This window comes from Lichenostomus cassidix, chromosome 2, assembly GCF_008360975.1.
Source record: "Lichenostomus cassidix isolate B80296 chromosome 2, HeHo_3.0, whole genome shotgun sequence".
Taxonomy (NCBI): Eukaryota; Metazoa; Chordata; class Aves; order Passeriformes; family Meliphagidae; genus Lichenostomus; species Lichenostomus cassidix.
This window is the reverse complement of record NC_139482.1, coordinates 111,086,448-111,110,752: the sequence shown is the minus strand read 5'-3', so window position 1 is coordinate 111,110,752 and position 24,305 is coordinate 111,086,448. Positions and strand designations below refer to the sequence as shown.

The 24,305-nt window shown below is 35.2% G+C and overlaps 1 protein-coding gene across 3 annotated transcripts in view; it reads right to left on the bottom strand.

Annotated features, from left to right (window-relative positions):
* Nucleotides 1-24,305, bottom strand: part of SNTG1 (syntrophin gamma 1) — a 324,602-nt gene that overhangs the window by 61,267 nt on the left and 239,030 nt on the right. For all 3 annotated transcript variants that reach the window (XM_085052813.1, XM_085052812.1, XM_085052814.1), the window contains one exon: nucleotides 10,675-10,713. In XM_085052813.1, coding sequence (XP_084908939.1) covers nucleotides 10,675-10,713 — 39 coding nt within the window. The remainder of the gene's footprint in view (nucleotides 1-10,674; nucleotides 10,714-24,305) is intronic.

The window sequence follows — 24,305 nt, the reverse complement described above, 5'->3', positions numbered from 1 at the left end:
GAAAGAAGAAAAGTGAAGCTAATCCAAGAACCACTTAAAAGGTCAGTTTGCAAACAGTGGCAGTCAAATACAATTGTGTTGAGAATCAGAATGCAGTCCCATTCTGAAAGAGCAAGGCAAGGTAGAGGAGAACTACTGCTAAAATACCTCAGTCAGAAGCTAAAAAAACCATTAGGGGATGATTAGATGAAGAACATGATATTTGGTATGTTCTACATAATATTATTTTCACGTTTCCCTTCAGAACTTATTTTTTAACAATATTTTTTTTTGCTTTGTTCTAATAAAACCATTTTTTAATTTTCCTGGTGTTTAGATTGAACCTAGGCTACCCTGAAAGCACTATAGCTGGTCATATGCCCATAGCCTGTGGCAGGGAGTTAATAGCAGTGTTCATAACATTTACTGAACTCACGTTGCACTTATTTTTTGACAGTGGTGATACCTGTCAGTAGTTGATTTGTCTCTAGCATCTCAGCATTTCCATGAATTTTGCAGTTTCATTGGAAAAGTTCAGACTTTTAAAAGTACCAGGTAACACTCATTTTGCAGCATCAGCACTTTCTTCCACTCCAGCTTTTTTTTTTTTTTTTTAGCACCAAGTGTCCTGCTATCAGGAGACATGGAGGGATACAACCCATAAAATTAAGATTGCATCCTGAATGAAGCTCAAATTTCAGTCTAAGATGTTGAGGCTCTGCATCCAAAGCATTCTACACAGGGACAGGCAGGCTCCTCACCCACAGGAAAGATGACATAAAATCCTCCAAGGGTGCCATCTGTCTGATTGAAGGAGATCCTGATGAAATGATTCAAAGCCCTGTATAGAGCAAACAGTGACCTACAGGAACATTATTTAACAATTGGTGGATGTAAACTCATAATTAATACTTAGCCAGAAGTCACTCCTCTCACAGAGAGCATCTTTTCTTTAAAGCTTTTTTTTGCAGTCTCAGAGGTCTGGATGCTATTTGCATAATAGGATCAGATCCCCTTCTTTCTGGGTTTGGTTTTGAACAGAAGCTTACTTCAGCAGGAGGGGAAGAAGAGGCTGCTGCATTATTCCACCCACTGCCATCAGGGCAGACGCGTGGGAGCAATCGGTTGGAGTGATGAGTGACTATTGCTTCTACTAAGCAAGTACCACAAACAGTAGGCTGTCAAACAAATAATGGGAAGCAGCAGGACTTCTGGATGTATATTTGAAAAAAGCAGCTAGAAACTTTACACTATTGTATCTTGATCCTGCTGGACTTTGTGGCACTCTGAGGGCACCAGTTGGCTCGGGTGACTCTGGTCACTCAGCACTCACACAGCACCAGAGCCATCAGGTGCAGACCTGTTTTAGAGCAAGAAGCCCAGACACAGAATTTCCTCTCTACTTACACCTCTTCAGACCTGCAACATTTCCCAGACTTATTCTGCATAAGTAAATGTAGACTTGTTTGTTTGGTTTTTCAAATCCAGCATTGCAGAGAGATATTCCAACAAGGGAAGTATTTCTTACCACATAAATAAATAATTTTGTCAGTTGTCTGCTCCTAAGGATAGTTTTTTGACTTGACACTGATAAATCTCTATTTGTAGTGTCATAAAATATGACAGATTTACTAAGTTTTGCTTCCAAAAATAGTAAGGTTGAAAACAAAAATTTTCTAGTACGCTAAACATATAACAGATATTGCTCACTGAACAGTGTACCCTCACCAAGAAATAAAACTCTCTGAAAAGACAAACAAGTGTTGTAATATCATGTGTTTCCAGGAGATGTTTCTGAATTTGCGATTAGCTACAATTGTTTATATTTTTTTTACATCTTTCCTTCATATATTTGCAGTGATTAATATTCTTGGCGTTTTTTGGGTTTTTTTTCTCCTTCATTCTTAGGTAACCCATAAATTGTCAATTGCTTTGTACTACGATATATGTCAACTATTGTCTAAAATTCAGGTAGCAACTCTGTCACTGGTCTCATGGATTATTATTGTGATGAGAGAAGATAAATGACCATCTGCAGTCCACAGAATTCTGTTTAACCACGGCTCTTAGAAGTCCAAGAGAGTAAATATCTTTCCTATCATAAACTATGATTTGAAGCACCAACCATCTTCACAGATGTAAAATAAGTAATGAGGAAAATGAAATGTTATTCACTCCTCCCCTTGAAGTTAACTGTAATTAAAAATACTTTATTTATGCCTTTTGAGTCCCTTGTGCTCTTCCAATAGAAAATCTATAGTTAAAATATATGCTTCATTGATTCCAATTAATTTTGTCAGATGATACAATTCCCCAAGGAATAATGTGTGTATAGGCTAACTGAACACCTTCCTTCTAGTATACTAAAATTAATGTCATTCTTGGGAATTTTACAGTCACTTGATGCAATAAAAGAGACATTACAATAAAGCTTTGCAACATTTTTATTTCTAGCCTCAGCCTCCAATGAAAATTGCAATATGACCAGACAGAACAAATTCATATCTGGGAAGCTACAGATATTAACAATTCCTTATTTTAAGTGAGGCTAGAGAAAAAATAGTTTTCCGCATACTTAATTTAAGTATCACTGAAAAAGAAAAAAAAAAAAAAAAAAGACCTATTTATTTTGTGGATATCATAGAATATGCTGAGTTGGAAGGGACCCACCAGGATCATCTAGTCCAATTCCTGGCCCTATACAGGACACACCCAAAAATAGCATCATGTGCCTAAGAGCATTGTCCAAATGCTTCTTAAACTGAGACAGGCTCAAGATGGTCACTCTTTTTCTTGCCTTTTCTTATTTTCTCTCTTTGTAACCACTTTTCAGGAACTTGTACAGGACATATGTACAACCTTAAGGCATATATTTCCAGTCAAGAATGCTGAAAGTGGCTTCCTGTCCTCCTGCTTTGTTGGCCTGTTGGGATAGTAGCTAAAAATCCCATCCAACAAAAAGATAAATGAAAAAGATGGAAACATTAATTCTACTAGAATAAAATGTCCCTTCCTGGTTTAATGTTTGCTACTTGTTTCCAATCTCAGACATCATAAATATCCAACTCCTGCAGAAAAACTGTCTTTTAAATTGCAGGCATCCCTTTCACTGTTTTATTTCTGTTACATATCCCATTTCTTGGGAAAATGGCAAAATATTAGATGCAAATATGTTTAGAGTCTTATAGTGGGATTAAATCATGTTGTGCATATAAATAGAATGCAGGGTTAAAATGACACAATAAAAGCAATGCCTTTGATTGTTATTTAAACTCAGTGGTTTCTCACTGTCTGACCTCGTCATAGATACAGAATTATGCTTCTGAGGAGAAAAAGTATTTGTTCACATGATACTGTGGTGACAAAACAATAAGCAATTTTTTGTCTGATTAAATCTGCGGGGGGGTTCTGATTCAGAGCAACTCGGGATACACACAGGCAGGATGAAGTTAATGAAGATGTTTGGATCACACTGTTGCAAAAAGTAGCAGCTGAAGGGACAGCCCTTATTATCGGAACCTAGTAATTACACCACTTACAAATTCAGAGTGTCAAACCTGTATCTTTCATCTAACCTTACCACCAAGCCAAAAGTTGAGGTGTATGACTCCTGTTGAAGCTAAGGCACTATACAGAAAGACACACAGGACCTGTGGGATCAGAAAGAGCCTGATTTCACACCCAAGAGGAGAAGAATGTGTACAAACAAGATGAAGGATCTGGTAAGAGTACCTTAATCTCAAAAGCAGTACATCAGGCTGTTCACTTACCAGCTGAACACACTTAAGCTATAGCTGCCACCCAAAAATAGGCACAAACATATAATTTTTCAATATAGATGCATTTATTTGTTTATCTATTTGATTATTCATTTAGAGCACTAATGTACAATAACTAGTAACTCTTCTTCCCAAACCCAAAAGTAAGTAACAGTTTTTTATCTACTTATCAATTTAGCATCTAGCTGTGGGACATGTCTGTTTATTTCATTCTGAAAGGTCTACAATGGAGCAAGGGATTTACAATCCCCTCATTCCGTCATATTTAAATCTTTAGTGGAGATACAGTACATTCACCCCTGTATTGACTAAAATATGAACAGAGAGCCAACACAGATGTGGCAACTAAATTTGGTCAGGAAAAACTACCCTTAGTGAAAGGAATTTTCAGGGAAAGATATTAATAATGCAGAGGGGAAAAAAAAAAGCTAATACTTGTAATACTAATGAGTTAGTACTAGGAAAAAATACAAGAAAATAAATGAGAAAAATATGTAAATGAGGATGAAATTCTACTTGAGGCAAAATTGAATTTGCTGGACATGCAGAAATGATTTGATACACAGCTTGAGACTTATAGTTTGAGATTTAAATAAGAACTTGATCTAATCACTCTTCTGTATCATCTAAATTTCCAGCAGGTGTCCAAATTACTTCCATCCTCTCATGAGCTATAAGGTATGCAGCCCTAGGACAGAAGCATTGCTACCCAATAACTGCATCAAGTGACTCACGACATGAATGCTATCTAACTCATCAGGCAATCGACTAGCTTCAGGAAGCTGTCTGACCTTCCTCTCAAAAGTCAACATGGTTTCCCCAGCTTAAAATCTTTAACAATCTATGGTGTGCATTGCCCTTCTAAAATTTTTAATGCCCTGAAGCTCAAAAGCTATCATAGACTACAACGTGAAGGGAAGAAAAATCTTTTATTGGCCACAGGAAGCATAAGTGTTATAACAGAGACTGCCTTAGAAGCATCTAAAACCATAACAGGAACTGCTCAGGGAAAAGCATTTCATGTCAACCAGGGAAACTTTTTGATGTTGATAGATATATATAGATATAGATTAGATATAGATATAGATGATACAGATATAGATTAGATATAGATATAGATGATATAGATGATATAGATATAGATATAGATATAGATATAGATATAGATAGATATAGATGATATAGATATATATATAGATATAGATTATATAGATATAGATAGATAGATATAGATATAGATCTAGATATAGATAGATGATATAGATATAGTTATATTCAGTTTATTTAAGAGAAAGCTCAATAAAGTATCAATAAGCAACAAAAGCCTTTCAAGGGTATATGTTATGCAGCAATAATCCACGCTGAGTGCCATAGATGGCTGACAATATAATGCAGGGAATTAGCCCAACACAATTTACACCCTATTGTGCACTTCTGCTTAATTTAACAGCAAGAACCCAGCTTCCCCTGTGTGTTTCTATAATCATTTAACAATAGAAGCTTCATTCCAGATATTTTCCGTCAAAATAAACCTGATCAAATCCTTACTGTGACAACAGATGGTGACAGAGCAGATGTATTGCTGGACCTGAAAGTTCAGTAACTGTCAGTCAAGAGCTGCAGGATGGCTACCCTGCGGTACCACAGGAACAGCATATTGGAACATTATTAATTCAATAGTCATGAAAAAATTAGGAAGAAACAAAATAAGAAAGAAAACAAAATACACTGAGGAGAGGGAACAAAAACACTGCTCTTAATGTACTTCTAGAACAGACTTGATTTCTTTTGAGGTCATCATCTTTCAGAATAACCCTCCGTATAATCAAGGCATTTTAAAAATACCAATACAACAGCAATGGAGGCAATTACTCTGCAATTAGCAATAAAAAAAGAAAGTTATGTGCTGCATTTCATACCGGTGTTTATCAGTGGAACAGATGTTCTCCTATCAGTTCACCTGACCAATGGAATTCACCTTTTCAGATGGAATAAAGATGCAACACATCTGCAGCAAAGGACACTGGCTTGATTGACAGGCAAGACAGTCACCATGACATTTGTGTGTACTCACCTTTATATAGCACATATAAGTTAGGCTTTACTAAATAAACTCACTGAGTCAAACTTTTGGAATTGATTTTAAATGAGGTTGTTCTAACTGTAGAACTTTAATAAAACTGAACAACAGTCTATTAAAGTAGAATATGAGGTGATATTACATAGCTGATCTGGTACAGTGGTGTATAGTTGTTTTTATTAAATTATATAAGAAGTAAGAGAAAATGGGCATAGTAATGTATATTTTTTAATGCCATCAGATGTATCCTATCACCCCATTCTTGGCCATCAAGAATGTAAAATGTCTGCAAAACAACAGGGTTCATGACTGAGGAATTTGACATGCACAATGATACCCCAGTTTCTGGCTTTAGTGTGGCATCAGTTCATTATGTCATGATCTTGTTTTAAAACTGAGTTAAACAGTCAAACTCCCTCATTCTCACAGGTTTCTTGTTATAAACTGCTAACTTTGAATAAAACAGCTACCAATTATTTTCCCATAAAAGCAGGAAAATTCTAGAGGGACTCATTACCCTTTAAAATTAAAATTATTTAATGAAAATTTCTTATCTTCTGTAGATACAAATATTTCAAAAATTCTCATGCTGCCTGTGGATAGAAGAGAAATAATGTTCAACTAAAAGGATTATAGTAATCTTCTCCATTATACTTTTCTGTGAATTCAACATTGGTGAAAAATGGAGTTTCATAGCCTTTGAATTCATCCTAATAAAGATGAGACACACAACATAGGGAAAAAAGGTTTAAATACACAGTTCTACCACGATATTTTAATGTCTGTTTCATGTGAAACCTTGAGATTTGACTGTTGCCCATGTACTTCAAATGCAAGTGTCTAATTATTACATTTGTGAACATGTATGTGAATACAGCCATAATCAATGAAATGAAAAATTAACTCCCCGAATTTGCCAAGTGCTGAAACTGCTTTGTACCAGTGGCTTGTTGAGTGAAATAAGTCGAAATGGGAATCAGAAAGTTATGATTTTTCCAGCTGCACTTTATGAATGTTTTACTTACTTGTACTTGTAGGGACAGGAAGAGGTGAACTGCAGGCCAGACTAAGATTTAGATCTAAACCCTGAATCCCACTGTGTACCTAAGCCAGATGTAGCCAATTCATCCTCCTGGCATGAAAACCAATAAAAGCCAAATCCCAATAAATCCCAAATAGCAATGAGAGTTATAATGTGTAGTGAAATCTCTAGTAGCTGGAGGCTACATTTGGTTTCTCACCCTGAAAAGATCAGAAGGCTTTATAAGAAGGACTAGCTAATGCTGATTTCTCTAGATGCTCTCAAGTAGATTTTCAGCCGAGATCAGCAAATCCAAAAAACCCATGGTGGATAACGTAGAGATTGGGAATTGAAAAGGAAAATGCAGTGCTTGTCCTCATTACACCACCACACTTTACTGATATAGGGTGCATTTTCCTCTCATTTGGAAAGCATTAGCAGGGAGTCGATGCCACCTTTTGGAACTCACCTGACTAATGATTGCTCTTGCAGGAGCTGACATTTGCTGTAATCAGTGTAGTAGCTGAGCAGAGGAGAGGAGTTCCAAGAAAAGGAAACATGCCCATGTTTCCACTCCTGTCTTGGCTGATCAAATAGAGAAGCCTTTGGCTGAAGCCTTGAAATATTCAATTCTTTGTGCCTCTCTGCTATGAGGACTGTATAATTTTTTTCTCTGAATGTATGGAAATTTTGTCTATGGCATCATATTTTTAGTGCATATTTGAAATATGCAGTATATTTTGAGTACAAAATTATTTATTTTTTCCCCTCAACTACTTTCTATTATACTCTTAAATGTTACTATACACAGCCCACCCATATAGTACCAATATAGAAAACACAACCAATTTTCTAATAATACCATTTTCAAGTGTTCTTTTCACCACTGTCAAGTCAGAGAGGGGGAGCTTTATTTCCCTCTTGTCCCACAGTCTTCTTCAAAAATAGTTTTTTTGTCTGTGTGGTCCTCTTCCAGCATTTTTTGCATCATCTTTCCACCACTATTAAATGTACTTACACCATTCTCAGAATAACTTACTGCTTCATGCTGTCCAAATAATTACCACTTTCTTATCAATACCCATCATCTTTGATCTTTAATTTTAATTAATGTATCTTATCTTTCTAATAATTTTCCAGACAATCCTACTTTCACAATTTCTGCATTAAAGGAAAGCTGCTACATTATGTGCAGTCAACAAGTCTTTTCTAATTACTTTTTTTCACTTGCTGCAACATTGGGACGTTTGGATAACTCTACTGGAGTTACAGCATCTTCCACACCTATAGAAGTACATTTATTTCCTCATTTTAATGCTACTGGCTCTGTCTGTGCCCCTTCTCCATATTAAGAGTATTTTCATGAAGGAATCATAAGTGTTAGTTTCTTGACTCTAGTTTGACAGTTGCCTTCCCTCTTTACCTAACTAATTAAAATCCACATACGTATGTAAAAAAATTGTAAGTGAGAATAACCTTCTATTACCCTGCTAGTGCTCATTAAAACACCCCTGGGTATTTATTAAATGAAATTAATTATGAACAAATTTTTTTAAAGCATAGTAGGATGAAGACAGCTTTCAAGTCCATGATGTGCTTGCAGAAAGAAGTTAAAACTTGTTGCTTAACTTCTTACACAAAAATGTATTTTATTTAAAAAACATCAAGATGGCAAGAGTATTCACAATGGTAATTTAATTTTTAGATAAATGATGTGTTGATTTAACAAGTAAAAAGTCCTGTTCCTTCCCTGCATACCATTTCAATATTTGCTGCACATGAAGACAGAAATTAACCTAACATCTGTGTAACCTTTTCTGAGTCTACTCAAAAATATAATTTAACTATTAAACTTAAATTAGCTGATATTTCCTAACTTGTTCTATGATGAAAAGCTGCAACCCTCTTTATAGAAGGAAAGCCCAAAAGGAAATCTGGCTTTGAATTTAACATTCCCCAAAATTTCAGACATCCACAGATCCGTAACCTTTTTCTGCTTCAGTATTTGATGGGCAGCAAGACCTTCCCATTGTCACTGCCTATCAAATCAGCCTCTCTTCAGTTTGACCTTTTGGCTGAGTTTCTTGAAGTGCTCCATAGTTATTCCTTTGAAATATAATGATTGGTGCTGATGAGAGATGAATGCACTATAATTGCAGGCTGTCCTAACCTGTAACATGGCCAAAAAGCAATTGAAGCCAAGAAAGTTATTTTTGCTTTCCACTATAATTCTAATGAAGAAGAAAATGCCTTATTGACCCCACATGCCAAGGGTTCCAAAACAACAGAGATCCCTGTGTTATATGTTAGACTGGTGGGACATTATAGCTGTTGTTTATATTTTCGTTGTCTTGTTTTATTTTTTCCGTAATAAAAGCAAAGAGATAAGTTTAGGGTAAATCCTAAGAGTGAAATGGAGCTAGTTAGTTGCATTTTCTTTAGGAGGCATTGTTTTCTTCCTTCTTTTGAGATAGGAGCATTTCTTTGCCACTGTCTGCATCTGATATTATAGAAACTATTATGAAAATGTCCAAATGCAATTGTTGACTTCACTTACTGTAGCTTCATTTATACTTACCCATGTAGCTATTATTGGTAATATTAGTAGTATTAGTATTGTTATTGTCATTAATTTGTTATGATTTGTGGACCTTATGAAGAAAAGAGAAAACAAAACAGTAATATGTCCCTCCTTTGTGAGTTACACTCGGCACAATTCCATAAAAATAAGTTGGACTAGAGATAGGGAACTGAGAAATATGTTGACTAGCTGAAGATGTGGTGTAAGGGAGGTGAAAGAACTTTTCTTCCTCAAATCTATCCTCTTGAAGGCGAGTTTACAACTCAGTCCTACACGTTTCTCTCCTACAAGGAAGTAGTTTTTTCTTTCTTATGAATCATGTTCTTCTGTTTCCCCTTATCACATGATTCTTAAAGGGAAATCATCATCATACACAACATACACATACTTAATTAACTTTACAGTGTACTGAGCTTTACCCGCATAGTTTTTATTTATACTTTGTTTAGATAGTTTTCTAAAGGATATTCTGATCCTTTTGAGGAGGTGTGGCTGTTGTCCATTCTTACTATGGTCTCTAGCAACTAGAAACTGCCTGTAGGTTTGCTTCCTTAAAAAAATTGTGGGAAGAAGAGATTTATCAAGGAAAAAAAAAACTATCCCTTCATCACATGGATCCTATCACCTGATAAAGAGCTGTCAAGGATAGCAGCAATTGTCCTCATGATACATTTTACAAAAAAGCATCCCTATTCAAGGAATTCTACCTTCTTTTTGAAAGACACCCGAGTTCTTCCAATAATGTGAGACTGCCAATGCATGAACTTGGGGACTGTCAGACTCTGTTTATTCCAAATTCTGCTACTGGCTTGCTCCATAACTTTGTACAAATATTATTTTTTTTTGCCTTCATTTGTCAACAGGCAAAAAAATAAACCCCACCAAAAGACCATACATTTTTTAGAATTTTGGAATATTGATGTATTCTGGCTAATTCTGTAAAGGATAACAATAACATTCTCCTTTTATAGTAAAATTGGTGAGACACAATCTGAAGAAAAGTATATATACCCGTATCAAATAGGTTAATTTGAAAAAAATTAGGTGTGTTCTTACTTTGATGAAGCATTCCAATTCCCTTTGAGCTCAGAAAGTGAAAACACCAAGGTACTCTCTAAAGAAAATCTACTTGGAATTCTTCAGTTAGAATAATGAACAACTACCACACAATTAGACAGTTCAAATGAGAAGTAGAATTATAAATGAAAAAAACCCCAAATGTTCTTTTTCTTACCTGCTGGTTTACGGGAAAATTCCTGTTGATTTTTTTAATCTATAAAAATGAATAAAGAAATTGATTAATACTCAGTCACTAGAAGAAAAAAACCCAAGAAAACTAACTGGATTTTAGACACATATATAAGATTCTCCCTTTCAAATTACGCTAGCAAAAAAGAAAATAAAATATCCTACAGTAAAGGGACTGAAACCTTTGACAAGCGCATTTGAATAATGCAATATTTCTGTGGTCATTTTGTGGTTCATTCTGCTGTTTAGAATACAGGAGAGGTGTATACATGCAAAATTATTTCTAAATTCTAAAACACTATGTATTTTTCTCTTTTTTTCTTATTTGATGATATAAAATAAACTAGAATATTTAACTTTAAATAAAATTAATTCAGAGCAACTTACTGCCAACCACCAAAGTCATCAAACATTAAGTAAGTTCCTTTTCTTAAGGAACAATGAAAATTTGGTCTGGAACAGCTTTGAAAACATCCCTTATTCTACCCTTTTATCCTAGCTGCAAAATCAAGTACCGCAAAATCAGTTGTGATAATTTTTCAAGCAATTTTTTCTTGAAAAAATTCAACAATATCCCTAGGTGAAAAATAAAGTGAAAACCAGTCTGAGACACCTGATTCTTGAGGAGTTCATGTCTAGCCCTGCAGTTCATGGACTCTGTCTAAACAAACACTGACAGCTTTCTGACACAGAAATGTCCATTATAAAGAGAATTATGTGTGGAACATACTCATTCCTACCATTACTAGAACAAAAATGTTATTTTGAAGCATAAATCCTGAAGTAAATCAACCTAGTAAATCTAAAATGTGCGTTCATGACACATTCTTAATACCTAGAATACCTATTTAAATTAAAGACATTGTCAACCAAGTATTTATATAGAATGTATCTGAATGATCTGGAAAGCCCTGAAACCACAGTATAATATTAAACTGCTTCAACCAACCTGCAACATTATTTAAGAAGAAGAATCACCACTGCATTTCCTCCAGTGTTTAGAATATCGTCCCTAAACAACTATATGCAGAGATGTGAGAGGAACTGTGTGTTGCTGATTTCAAAACCAGGCCGCAGTTGAAAGCTCTTTGCTTTCCTCATGCAAATACTGAGCAAGTCTGTCACTGAGATCCCACAGTTTTGCCATCAAAGGATAATTCTCACTGTCAAGAACATGCTGGCAAGCAGTTTCAATTGGTTTTCAAATGTATCCTGCATCAAAAGTGTCAGAACAACATTTCTACCCTTCCTTGTCCCATATGCCTCAGCCTCAGCCTCCTCTTTTCTTCAATGTTAGTTAAGGAGAAGCATTAGAGGTGATAGGACATTCAAGGGTCAGAGAAATAGTATAAAATTAATCCATGCAAGACACCAACAATGTTTAATGATTTTTCTAAAAGAAAACGCAGATAAAACCCACATTTTTTGACAGAAAAAAATATTTGAAGACTTTTGGGATTTATTCTTACATTAAACATTAATTACCCCAGCATGATAAATCCCTGTTTGTGTTAGTAGAAACTATTAAAGTCCTTCTCAAAACCACGTATTTTCAACTAATTTAAACAAAGACTACAACCAATACTCTGAAAAATTTTAGTTATGAAGGAACACTGCCAAGAAAAAGAGATTTTACTTTTCTAAACAAAATAATGAAAATATCTATTTAGTGGCAAGTTACAGTTACATATTAAATAATTTAGGGGTGTTTGGTTACTTCAAACATAGAGATTACATTTTTTTTTAACAAAGTACATTTAGTGCATTGAGTATTTTGAGTGTTCCTGTGAAATGTAAATACATACTTGAAACACCTTTTTCTCATTCAAAAATGTCCAGCTCATTTTCTAAAGTACAATCTAAGCACCTACATTACATGGTTGTTTTAACTGCTGATATTTTGATTAATTAAAACAAGTACGTTTATCTTTCAGGTAATATGGTAATATGGTGAAATATGCAGTCTGCAAACTGCATTATAGTTCTTAAAGTCTACCTGAAACTAAAAATTGTATGAGTAAGAGTAGTTTTAGGAACACCTAAATGTTTACCATTCACATGCATAAATATTGGACATTAGAGATGAAAAAAGTTCTGCAATTAGGCAGTATACCTATGTTCTTCCCAGCATGTTACAATGGACATTGAGTAAATTTTAATTTCCAGATCTATAATATTTGGTAATTAAAACCTAAAAATAAACATTTTCCATAAATTAAAAGAGAAAAATAATCTTCTGTTACTTTATAGGTTATATAAAACAGAAATGTTGCTTCAGTCTCCCATAACTTTACTGAACTTACTGTAACACTATGAGTTTTTAAGCACACAGCTCACAACACTATGTAACTAATGCAATTAAATAAAATTTGTTATCAGAGGACACCAGTGGAATACACAGAAAATACACATTAGTACAGTATTTATAATTAAACACACTAGTGGATACTACACTAAAAAAAAGAAAAGCTTTGTGAGAATATTCTTTAGAAAGATGTGTTTATACAGAGCAATTAAAATCAGGAATGGCACAAAAGGGGGGAAGAAGCTAGAAAACAAACTCTGTTCTGAAGGTAAAGACAGAGGAAGAATTATGTAGGCTGATCTGAAGCTAGCAAGAACTACCTGCTTCTGCTTCATGCACAAGAAACAAGTACTGAGGGATGATATTCCATTCTGGTTCAATTTCCATGAATGCAAATTAGGAAAAAAGAAAATCTAAGAACACCATAGAAAAAGTAATTTGGGATCTGGTCATCAGTTCAAGGTGGAAGGAGGAAGGAGTTAAAAAGAAGGTCTCTGCAGTATCTTGCATCTGACAAGCAAATAGACAAGTGGTGATGATAGGAGACCAACAGTGGAATATTGGAAATACAGAATGGTTTGGGTTGGAAGGAACATCAAAAATCACCTAGTTCCAACTCCCCTACCATGGTCGTGGACACTTTTCACTAGACCAGGTTGTTCAGAGCTCTGTCCAGAGCTCTGGCTTTGAACACTTTCAGGGATGGGAAGAATATATTTTAATGAAAGCTAACAAGGAAGACTAGTTCGAAGCATAACTGGTTGTTAATGGTACAAATACATTTGACTAGGTATGTTGCAAAAATTCATCTGGCTGTATGTTTGGACATCACGGACATGAAGAATAATGGGCAGGGGGATGATATGAAGTGGAACATAATGAAAAATGCCCCATGGCCATATTCAGTTATTTTTGTGCACTAGATGTTGCAACCACAGATTAATGTTTTCACAGTGATGGCTGTGCCTGCTCTGCAGAGGAAGCAAACAAGAACAGGGAACACAGCACTTCTCAGCAGGTACACAAATGAGCAGACTTTGGCTTCAGGTGTGCAAATGATTGCAAATGTTTGGAGCTTTTTAAATTTTATCATTTACAAGTCTCATGCCAGAGAAGTAGTTACACAGAAGAACACTGTTCCATACTATTATCTCTGTGCATGAACTGTAGACTATTATAGCTGGCCTCTACTGAAATACAGCTGATTAAGCTCATAAAAGCTGAGTTTTAAACTTTCACATTCAGTTAAAGCTGAACTGAATTGTTCACTCCTCTGAGAGACACTATTTCAGACCTTCTTTGAGCAAATAGCACAGCAATAACTATTTTCAGTTTCCATGTGAGGATTTTAAAGTGTAATTTGAAAACTACTAGTTATTAGGAGTTTGTTTGACTTTTCTTACCTATTTATATTAATTAAATTTGCTATTCCAATTTAATCACAGGATCCCCATGAGATGATGAGGAAATGTATCTTTCCATGAGCACTAAGGACTCTTAAAAGTAGTAAGATCAAGAGATCCCAGGTTTCTCCAATTCTTAAAAAATTATATAGAAGCAATCAGAGGTCTGAAAACTCTATGTGTACCACACTTGCTTCAATCCTATTTCACGATAAACCGTATTGTAAATGAGACTCAAAGTTCTAAAGGCATAATGGGAAAGATGATTAATCACATCTGGCCCTCTGCAAGAAACAATAACATAGTAGGTGTTGTTAGGACAGAGATGCTGACAGAGACCATTCCCTTGGAGTACCTACGGGAACAGCCAAGAATGAAGGGCAATCCACGAAACAAGTGGGCACCAGCTCCTGATCGGTATTTTATTAGATGGTAAATAAGATTCTTCCACACTTCCACATATGATTTGATCTCTCATTTTCTTGAAGTCTGTAGGTACCATGTCACTGTGTAGGTCACAGTAATTTTCCAGTTAAAAAAGAACCCTTTATTATTTCAATTTATGCCAGATGTATATATATGGATTTCCCCAAACAATTTAGACTCTGTTACCTTCTCCATCAATTGTTTGCATCACACAACTGCTGATTTACATTCATTAACAGGTAATTAAAATATAATAGCTTGAGAAGAATGTAAATTATTAGATAGTTCTTCATCTCATGCATTGAGATGAAGACAAGCAATAATACAGATTGTGCCATTGGGATGTTAAGTGATTCCAAACAGGAAGCAAGAGCATTACAATTTGGAAGAAAACATGAGTCCGTGCTATAATAATCTTAGGTTAACGAATGAGTAAGAAAGTGTTCATAACACTTGAAACTGTTAGTTGGCTAGTCTTATTTTCTGTCCTTGCCAGGCTTTTGTTTGCTCAATGGGATAGGTAAATTGCTGTAAGGATGTGATATTTTGATATTTTGTTACCCAAGAGTATATGCACCTTAAAAGGATCAGAAGAAATTTGAAAGAAGCATGCAACAGCCCACACAAAATACATCATATATTGGTGAATGCATTCAAATACATGTATAATTGCCTATAGACTAAATACAGCAATTCTTGATGCTGGCTTTACAAGCTGCAGTAGATTTTAGAGTTCAGACTAAAAATCCATATAAGGTAAATTATGCAAAATGATAAATCAACATGTTCTGGAAAATATGGGAGCATAGCAAGTATTTAATGCAACATTCACATCTGCTTCTTGACCCACCAGCAACGGCACCATTCTCTGTTGTGTGTTGATCACATTTTACCAGATAAATGGTTCAAAGGATAGAAGATTGGGATTACTTCCATAATTTCTAGTGTTTTCATGTCCTAGTTGGATTTTTCTCAAGACAAGACACACTGGATTGCAAATACACTCAGCCTGAAGAAACTCAGTGTCAACTTCCTTGAAGGAAGGAAGGGAAAAAACCCAGAATATATGAACAGTTGCACAGAGGAGAGGTTTGATTTGACACTGAATAATGCATAAGCACAAGCGTGACCTCTGCTTTCGAGTCTGTTCTATAGATACCTGCAGGCTGAGTCATCCTCACTATGGCTCCTAGATGAGAACAAAAGTGAGAACCAAGATGATATGTTTCATCTTATATAATCAATGTTATAAAATCTCTCTAGGGAGCAAAAAAATTACAAAGAGAGATCAAATATTTTTAAAGTTTACAGACAATGAGAACACAGTATACATAATTCAGGAAGTCCCTAACTAGCTGTCTGAAGAAGTCCTAATGCAGCAGATGGCTGGAAAGACAAAAGGAAATGTTCTTTTGCTATCACCAGACACAGGACTAGATGGATCTTTATTCTGGTACCATATAACAGTTCTCATGGATCATCTTAATCCATATGGAAACGAAAATGTTTCATTTGCATCCTACATATAAGTAGAGGAAGAGAGACCTGAGATAGTCTTGAGGTTTTATCTGGAAAGCAGAATTCTACAAACTTCTACTGACTGCCTTAGCATTAGCCAGTTGTACAAAATATGAAGAGAGTCTCCATGTTTTGGTGAGTTCCAATACATGCAGGTATTTGATAAGTACTTTCAGTGACAACAAAATATGGTTAGTAAAACTCAGGAATGCACCCCCAAAAACAGAAGCATATGAATACAAATCATTCCTAAGAGAGGTGTTGAACTTTTGAAAGAAAATTTTTGCATATTGAGAGATACTATTAGTTAAGGACATGTAAAAGGACTATCAAAGCAAAAATGGTCAACTGAACTGTGATCACAAACCTGCATATTATCAAACCTTTCATTTCCTTTCTCACTCAAAGGGATTCAGTGATACATTGAACACTCTGAGCACAGCACTAATGAATGGATATGAGAAAAAAATACCAGATTTGCGCCTATTACACAAAAGTATAGTGGAAGCCCTAAGGACAAAAGCACAAAACTTACTCTTCACACATCTGTGATGTTCCAGTAATAGGACTGTAATTAATTTTATTCAAATTATTTTTTTAATAGTGTTGTGTTGGTTTTTTTAACTTAACAGATGAATGGCTTCATTTAATCCTGCAATATTTAACACTCATTCCTAAAATTGGATGTTACCTTAATGACAATATTGCTACTGTGCCTCTTTAAAGAAGATACATGAGTTACAAACACAGTTTTATAACAGTGAACCTCCATAAATAAAACACCAACAGCAACATGCATATTATTAGAGATACTGAAAACAAATTAAATCCAGTGCCTGAAGAAGCTATTATGGTCCCATCTGAAAGTAAGAACATATGCCTCTGTACTGAAGATGTATTAGAAGGACTGTGAACAACAAGAATTGAAAAGATATTAAAAAACAAACAGACCCAGAAGGAGACACCAGAATCATTGCTTCAGATAATGAAAGGCAACTGTGTAATTGTGGCTTATATCATAATAGTAGTTGCTCACTGGAGTATGATTACTGCAGTATTAATTACTCGAAGAGTAAAAAAAGGTAGTGTTTGTTACTTATCACTGCAGAGTAAGGAACCCATGTCATTTTTCCAGCATAAACCAGACTATTAAACTGTTAAAAATTGATCTATATGTCACTCCTGGTTTAAAATACCAGATTTCATTACCTGTAGATTTTTCAAGGATATTAAATAATATAGATAAGTCCAATTCCAATTTTACTTTCATTTACAATTTCATTACAACATAACATTTAGACAATACAATATCTACTATACAGTATTTACTTTCAGACTTTTTCACAGAATGAAAAAGAAACAAGGCAAAAACTTTAATCCAATGGTAGCTATGGTTTGTCTTATCCTAGTATTCCTGAATGCAAGTTGCAAGCACTGATATGAATTTGTTCATTCTACAATAATACAAAAGAACAGAAACATATGGCTGAAAAGCAGCTCAATAGATCAAAGCTGTTTGTTGAACCCATATGTACAGTCCTGCCATGATGAGTCTCTTAATGCCTCAGAAATCAATCTATGAGCAAATACAGCTCTACTTAGCATTGGAAGTTCTCCTTTTATTGAACCAGACTCTTTCCAGTTGCAGTTTAATCCCATTGCTTCTCATGTAATCCATCACAGAACCAAAGAAGAAACTGCTTGCCCTTGGTGTAGTTTTTCTTAAGTTGAAACATTATTCTTTTCTTCAGGCTAAGCCAGTTCAATTTAACCCTGGATTTACTTGCAAGTTTGTGCTGTTGTCAAGGACACTAGAGAGCCTATTTTGGTGACACTACTCCTGCATATGAGCACTGTAGGACACACATTTTTCCTGAATGACCAGGGGGACTGACTACCACATTACAACAGCTCTGACCCCCTCAGCCTTCCTTCAAGAGTTTCGTGGTCACTTTTGATCTGCTTAGAGTAACACTGAAATCAGTCATGCCTGCATGAATGAGCAGTCCCAGCTAATTGTCATTTGACTAGATGGCTTTGGCAATATCCCTTACATTTAAGCTCCTGAGAGACAGAAGACTTCCCACATTAGGTCCAGACACTAAAGTTTTCATCACACACAAGAGTGAGTCACTCATGACCAACCAATACATCCCTTCCTCATGGGAAGAATCATCATCAATCTCACAGCTTTTACAGCCTGCCATGCTTTCTTTTTATTTTTAAGCCAGCCTGTCATTAGGCTTGAAACTTCAGGTCCTGTGGGCAGCATTTTAACACATCACTGCCTAAGAAGGGATCACCTCCCTACAAAGAAGACCTGTGAGTTGAAATGTCTTGTTGTCTAGGGTTTCCTCATTCACACTAGGTGCTACTGTAGATCTTCCTGGCTGTAGCCAGTCACCTTCTCCACACTCACTGATTCCAGATTTCACTCTCTCTGACAGCTTTCTCACATAATTTCTCTACCTACTTCTTAAGAGATTTCATTAGCACATAAGTTACAGCTGAGGCATCTTCGTCCCTCCTCAGCCTTCTCTGGGAAGGGAACTGTAAACCATACATAAATACTTGCATACATGCATACCATACCATACCAACAAATTCATTTTAAGATCTGGATTTAGACACATATGGTTTTGATTCCTATCTAAAGTTTCCACTTGAACTGTTAGCAGTAATTGGAACAAAAATATCTTATAACACAACTTACATTTCCACCATAGGTTTGCTCTGTATATGATATGTTTGCTTAAGCTCATTACTCTCCTTGCATTCCTTCCCCCTAAAAGGCCTATCCACAGCTTTTGAGCTGCTTCTTTACTCAGTAAAATGGCTCCTTGCCTTTTAGGGGCCTCTTTCCAACCTGGTCTCTTCACTCTGATTGGGCTGAAATAGAATGAAGCAGTTTGTTGAAGACTGCAACCAAACCTATTTTGTTCCTCTGCTCACAGTCTATCAGCAGGCTTCTGACATCACCTGTGAAGAGTTCAGTTCACCAAGTTTGCATTGTTTCAGGACTCCTCACTTTGTTACAGACAATAATATTTGCAATTCACACTCTAGCACTTAATATGACAAAAGGGAGAGTAAAATGGCAGAAGAAATGAGGAATTTTATACAATTAGATCACATATGATTACGCATAACATAAAATACAATCAACCCTCTTGACAGAACTTAACAGAAATGTAGCCAGTGATGTCTAAAATACATTTAAAATTTCCAACATAGCATATAGGACTAAATGAATACCTGCTGGCAAAATTCATTGAATTGGCCAGTTGCCAGTGGCATAGACAAATAGCTTTACTTGAGGCAACAAAGCTAAAGAGGCTTTCTGTAGTCTTTACAGGTATTATATCTTCCACCACTCCACAATCAACCCATTCATTTACTTTAGTTTGAGTGGATTAAAAATAAAATTATAGAAATGCCTTGTCTTTGTTGTATTGTGTCACATTTCACTTCTGTCTAAAAGAATTACACACTTCTATTCTCTTGAAGCTCTCAGTAATAACAGCAATATTTATGAGACAATTTGGCTGACAGACCCAGATAACAAACTGCTTGTAAGCTAAAAAAATCACCTGTTATTACATTACTTAAATAATTTGTTTGACATAATATGAAATAGCTGTTGAGAATTAGGTTTACATGATAATGAACTTGGTATTAACACAGTTGCTATATTTTATATTACAAAAGAAAAAAGAAATTTCATGTGTCATTGTAAGATAGGTATAACCCCCTGAGTTTTTCAGTACTTGTTTCTGCTGGAAGCTCCCCATTCATTTGTATAATTGATCATTTTTAATTTCACTTGAAACACTATAAATAATTACTTTGTAGTGCTTGCATATTTAAAAGTCATGTCCTCATATTTTATAAAATACACCCAGCCCCTCCTCGTTATACAGAACAAGCCTCACTATGTATTCAGATTAATCATGGACTCACTCTAGCACTGTATTCAGTTATACTCTGAGTTGACTTTTAATGAGAAACTCTTTTGCAATAAAGCTTCCCCATTGCCATAAAGAGGAAAGACTAGACTCTCCTTGACCTTCTTTCTCTTAATAAGTTGCTGAGCCATTAGCTTAAAAAGTCTTAAATTTCATTCCCTCCTAAGGAATACAGTTCTCTCTATTGATCTCCAATTTCACCTCATGACTAAGAATTAATTATAAAATAGCATGCAGAAATCTCTGTAAATACAGGTTTTCTCCAGTATCTTCTGGTATTTCTGAAAATGTATGCTCAAATACTGATCAATATGATCAAATACAAGTGTACAGGGCTGTGTATCAGTGGGACCATTGATGAAAGGCAAGCCAAGGGGTAGAAGACTTCAAGGGAGAAAAAAGAGCAGGGCAAAATTTTTTGCACAAACCAATTTTCAAGTTCACACTTTTTTTTTTCTTCTTGTTTGAGAATTGTGTTAAAGGATCATTTAATTTTAACAATATTGTTAAAGTGACACAGTAGTAATAGATGGTATATTTTTCTTACTTTGGATATGATCTTGTAATCCTTAAATAGGAAGATGTATAATAGCTAAGATCAACAGGATTTTCTCCAACCTCTCATAAACTGCCAATTTATTGGCATTAAGAATGGCTAATACAGGCACTGAGGATATTACACGCAAATTTAGAGATGACTTTCTTTAGTGTGCATTTTGGACAGATTTCAGATCAGCAAGCCCCTGCCTAATTGCATTTCAGCAGTAAAGGAGATTGTTTAGTCAAAAGTATAGATTTTTGCTATATCAGTATTTCTTGTAGCTCAAACACAATTTAGAAAGGGTCCATAGAAGGGTCACAAAGACAATTAAAGGACTGGGAAGCCTGCCACACTAGAAAAGGCTAAAAGAATTGGGATTGTTCAGCCTTGAAAAAAGAAGGATTAGGGTAGACCTTATTACCATGTTCCAGTATTTAAAGGTGACCACAAAGAAGATGGAGATTCCCATTTCACAAGGAATCACAGGGAAAAGACGGGGTAATGAGTACAAAATACTCCTGTGAAGATTTTGATTAAACACAAGAGGAAAATTTTAGACAATGAGAACAATCACTCATTGGAATAACCTCCCCAGGGAAGGAGTGGATTCCCCAACTTTGGACACTTTTAAGATTCACCTAAATGGGGTTCTGGGCATCTTGTCTAGACTGTGCCTTTGCCAAGAAAGACTGGATCAGACGATCCTCCTTCCAACCTGGTACTCTAAGATTCTATGATGTCATAAGCTAATAAATACAAATAATAGTATCCCACATTTTCAAGATATCAACATTTGTAAATTTCTCTAAGAAAAAGCATATGCACACACTTGCTGAGAAAATTACTCCAGCACTATAGCTACAAGGAAAATCAGGAAACAAATTATTCAACAAAGGTATAATGATGAAGACAATGGCTTAAGTAGAACACAGAAGCTATAATTTACAAGTGAAATGCATATGTCAAGCTGTAAAAAAAATAGATGCTGCATAATAAAGATTTTTTTACATTACATTATTATATATTGTCACAATGAGAGAACGGTATAAACTTGACATTATTGTAAAAACACTTGAGATAGTAATATATATATATAAACAGTGTGTTATTTTAAGAAATTAGAACTCAACAAAGCAACTAAATATCTGAATAATATCATTTTTATTCATAAACCATAGACTGCTGTGAAAGCATAAGCTCAAAACCCAAGAAGAAGAAAAATTTGAAGATGAATGAAGGCAGCAATTTCATCAAGTACAGAATTACTCTTTCAGTACAAGTACTAACTTTTCTCAGCAGTAATTAGGTGGATGTTAACACATGCATTACAATTTGCAAAAGATTTCATTTCAAGCTGGTCACAACTGAAAAAAAAACCCACTAATGAAATAAAGCTATATGAAGACAGTTTTTACCCTGAAACCATATGCACTGCTGGCTCTGTGCCACACAAAATTTATAACTTCTACTTTACTGCTATTTATTTCATCTAGAAACTTCATTTACTTAGCAAATGGATTTACAAGAGAAGCTCAATCTTCTTTAGGCTTTAAGTAATGTAATGAGGATGTATTTGGAATGCATATGTCTAAAATGCTTTTCACTAATGTATACCTAATACCTTCTCTGGTTTCTGAGATGTTCTGACTTTATTCAAAATCATGTCACACTTATGAATGGTGACAATCATCTGTTTACAACTGACCTTGTGAGTAAATTCGGATCAAAAAGAGCATTCAGTACCTTCACTTTCTTGTCATTTTCTGCCAGTAATTTTCTTTTCAACATGGAGTCAACCAATCCTTTTCTTGTCCTCTCTGTTATCACTTGTATGTGTCAAAACTATTTGAACTCTTACTGCTTGCCAGCTGAGGAGATCTCATCTTGTCCTATCACGTGTCTAGTTCTATATAGACAAGGGATACTTCGCTACTCCACTCCTAGTTACAAATTCTACTGTGCTATTTATTTCCTCTGTTTTGGGGTACTGAAGGATTCATCATTCAGCCATTCCCCTTCTTGCACTTTTCTTTCCAGTGGACTCATTGGAGTATGCATCTTGCAAAAATATGGCTATCTATTGATTTCTTTTACTATAAAAGCATTCATATATGAAAATGTAAAAGAAGTTACTTAGCACTGGTAACACTCTATTGGTACTCCCTTGTGTTCTACAGGAAATTCTACTTAAATAGCAGGAGTAAACACTGTGACAGAGACAAAGAATATAAAGAGCTGCTAAGAAGCTGATTACAGACTAATAAAAAGATTGGCACTGTTGAAAATAACCCCTTTATTAATATGAACTTTTCTAATCTTCTAATGTTTGGGATAGAAAGATGCCAACATAGCAGGGGGTGGGGGGGAAGCAAAACTTTTTTTAAGCGGAAAGGGTAACATTGCAGAAGCTAAATGGTTATCTATTCAAATCTAAAGGTAAAAAAGCATGCTCAGAGCTGTATTTTGACAAAATAACCAACATGGGCTGTGAAGCTACAGAGACCAGCAATGAGGCAAGTTGGTTTATTTATTATTTGCTGATGACCTGGTAGAGACAAAAACTGCCTCCTAAGTCATCCCACTGTAAAGACCGAGTGGTATAACCAGAAGCAAGTAGAAGTTTCTTTGAGTCTGTTTCTAGGGTTTAAAAAAAAACTTCTGTGTTTTTTATGTAAGCATAAAAAACACATAAGATGCGATTTGTTGTGGTTTGGTCTATGAACTCACAAAGGTACAGGGAAGTGGACCAGAACACTAAATAGGGGTCAGATAGCTATAATTGCTTTAAGCTACATTTGGCATGCAATCTATCCACCTACGCAAATGGAAAATTTGTTTACAGATTTACATCTGAAAGCCTAGATGTTCTAGAGAGTTCTAGTTCCTATTTGAAAAACAGGGACTACTCTTTCTTTTTATTCATATTGCAGACTCTGTTTTCCTGACTGCTGCTTATTATATTTTTGAGATGAAAATGCTGTTTATGGTTACTGTTTGGCAAATGAATGAGCTAATATCCACACTGCTGCAGCAAGAGCAGCTAGCCTAATTAAGGTGCAGACATACATTGCTAAATAGGCTGGAGCAGTATACTGACTATCTCGTTAAGCACATAACTTTAAAAATAATCTGTTTAAAACAGCTTGTCAACAGCCTCTCAGGATTTGGCTTGCTGCAATATTTTAAAATCTAGTTTATGTTTACACAGCAATACAAAGATCCATTTATGTTAATCTGGTGCAAAAGGAAATAATTCTGATACCAAACATGCACGCGCGTTGTGATTTATCAATTATTTAGAGAGTAACTGGAAAAGAATGTTAGCTCCACAACTCTATAGGGGTTATGTCAGCCTAAGGACATAGTTCTTGTGAAACACTCTATTTACGATGTAAAAAAAGGAAACCCTTTAAAATTAATATTGCTACTGTAGCAAAATAAGAAAAACATTTAAATGGA